Source organism: Puntigrus tetrazona, chromosome 1, assembly GCF_018831695.1.
Source record: "Puntigrus tetrazona isolate hp1 chromosome 1, ASM1883169v1, whole genome shotgun sequence".
NCBI classification, from domain to species: Eukaryota; Metazoa; Chordata; class Actinopteri; order Cypriniformes; family Cyprinidae; genus Puntigrus; species Puntigrus tetrazona.
The window spans coordinates 11,131,845-11,133,671 of record NC_056699.1 but is presented as its reverse complement, the minus strand read 5'-3'; the positions used below and the strand labels follow the sequence as shown (position 1 = coordinate 11,133,671).

The 1,827-nt window shown below is 36.9% G+C and overlaps 1 protein-coding gene across 1 annotated transcript in view; it reads right to left on the bottom strand.

The window, feature by feature from the left end:
* LOC122342742 (adhesion G protein-coupled receptor L3-like) overlaps positions 1-1,827 on the bottom strand; it is a 19,928-nt gene that overhangs the window by 9,336 nt on the left and 8,765 nt on the right. Inside the window, exon 9 of the mRNA XM_043236800.1 lies at positions 1,628-1,796. Coding sequence (XP_043092735.1) covers positions 1,628-1,796 — 169 coding nt within the window. The remainder of the gene's footprint in view (positions 1-1,627; positions 1,797-1,827) is intronic.

The window sequence follows — 1,827 nt, the reverse complement described above, 5'->3', positions numbered from 1 at the left end:
TATATATATATATGTTGTGTTCAGATCCATTAGGTAGATGGGTCGATTAGAGAAAAACTCTACAATCATCCACTTTAGGCTCAGAAGTTGCTATTTAACTTGAAAGGTTAGCAGAATACGTAATCAAATTCCACAACAGTCCAATCTTTCTGTCCGTCAATACACAGAAATATTCACACATACACATTATTATTTTTCTTTAATCAATATCTGTTTCCCTCCACGGCTAAAATGCACCAGTGTAATGTGGATATGAGCATTTTCATGCTAAATGACTCTGGAAGCAATCCACCGGTCGGCCATCAGATAATTAAAAGGTTTAAAATCTATCATGAGCTAAATAAATCTGATGAGCTGAGGGTCTCTAATTGAGCATGCATGTGACAGAAGGGTTGATTAATGAGATCATTACTAATGAGAGGCCAGTAAACCCTTAGTAAAATGCCCAGGAAAGAGGTCAATTGAGCCACGGTATGCGTATGTGCACGTGATTGCAATACTGCAGATGTTTGCATAACATTCATGGATGATTCTTCAAATAAGGGGAGTTTTTCTGTCAGCTAGGATCATTTTGAAAACAATCATTCTAGCTTTGGTGGACAGATTCAAATGTATCTGATTTTCAGTATGACTCTAATTTGACCAGATTTGTAAGATTAAATTGTAATTAAATTAAACATGGACTTTTTAATAGGAATGTTTTATATATATATATATACTACGTTTATATGATTAAAAATATAGTAAAAACATTATATTGTGAAATATTGTGTCATATTGTGTTTTCTATTTTAATATATTTAAAAATGTAATTTCCTCCTGTGATGACAAAGCTGAATTTTCAGCAGCCATTGCCTCAGTCTTAGGTTATGCTCGTCTTTTCAGTTAGAATCCTATGGAGTAAACAGCATTTTCAAAAAAAGTCCTCAGAGCTTTTTAAAATGCCACCGCCGGATTCTTTTTCTGCAGCTTAGAGCATCTTTTCAAGTTAAAAAAAAGTTCAACTTAAAAAAAAAAAAAAGCCTTACGTTAAGCCCACTTTTGACAGTTGACCGATGACCAAGCGAGTAGCGAGATCTGTCGTTTCCATAACAACATGAAAAAATGGAGAAGCTGCCGACAGATAAACTGATCGTACTAGTCTAGGAAGCACAAAGAATGTCGTTGTGAATCAACAATCAACAACTTTTTTACGCTTTCTTGACATTTCTGCAGCACATCCCTTGCTAAGCTACTGTTGCAGCTGTTGCTATAGCAACAAAAAGACGCCAAGTGTGAACACGGCCTTAAGTGTCACATGATGCTTTCTAGATCATGCTAATATGCTGATTAGGTCATTTTTTTCAGGATTAGCTTCAGTAGGTGCCGTTTCCAACCTAGTTACTATTTGAAAATTAAGAAACAATCATTTTAATTTAAACTTATTCACTGCTAGCGACCTTGTTTTTCTCGAAAAAACTGCATTAGCATCACACACAATATAAAAATCCACTCGAGCAATCCAAGCTTGATCAAGGCCATGATCTAATGCGATGAACGTATACCAGGCAGCTCGAAAATGTTTCACTTTTTAAACCCTCAAGCGGTCAAAAGAAGAACAGTCTGACTTTGTGTTTGCGTGGTTCACCTTCTTCTGCAGGATGCAGTGAAATATGAAGATGAACATTCCCTGCAGCGAGTTAAAGATGGTGAAGAGGTAGGCCATGATGACTGTACTCTCATTGATATACATCAGCCCAAATGCCCAGGTCAACCCCAGCAGACACAGCAGAGCTATGGCACCTATAACCCAGGACCTAAAGAGAGAGAGAGAGAGAGAGAGAGAGA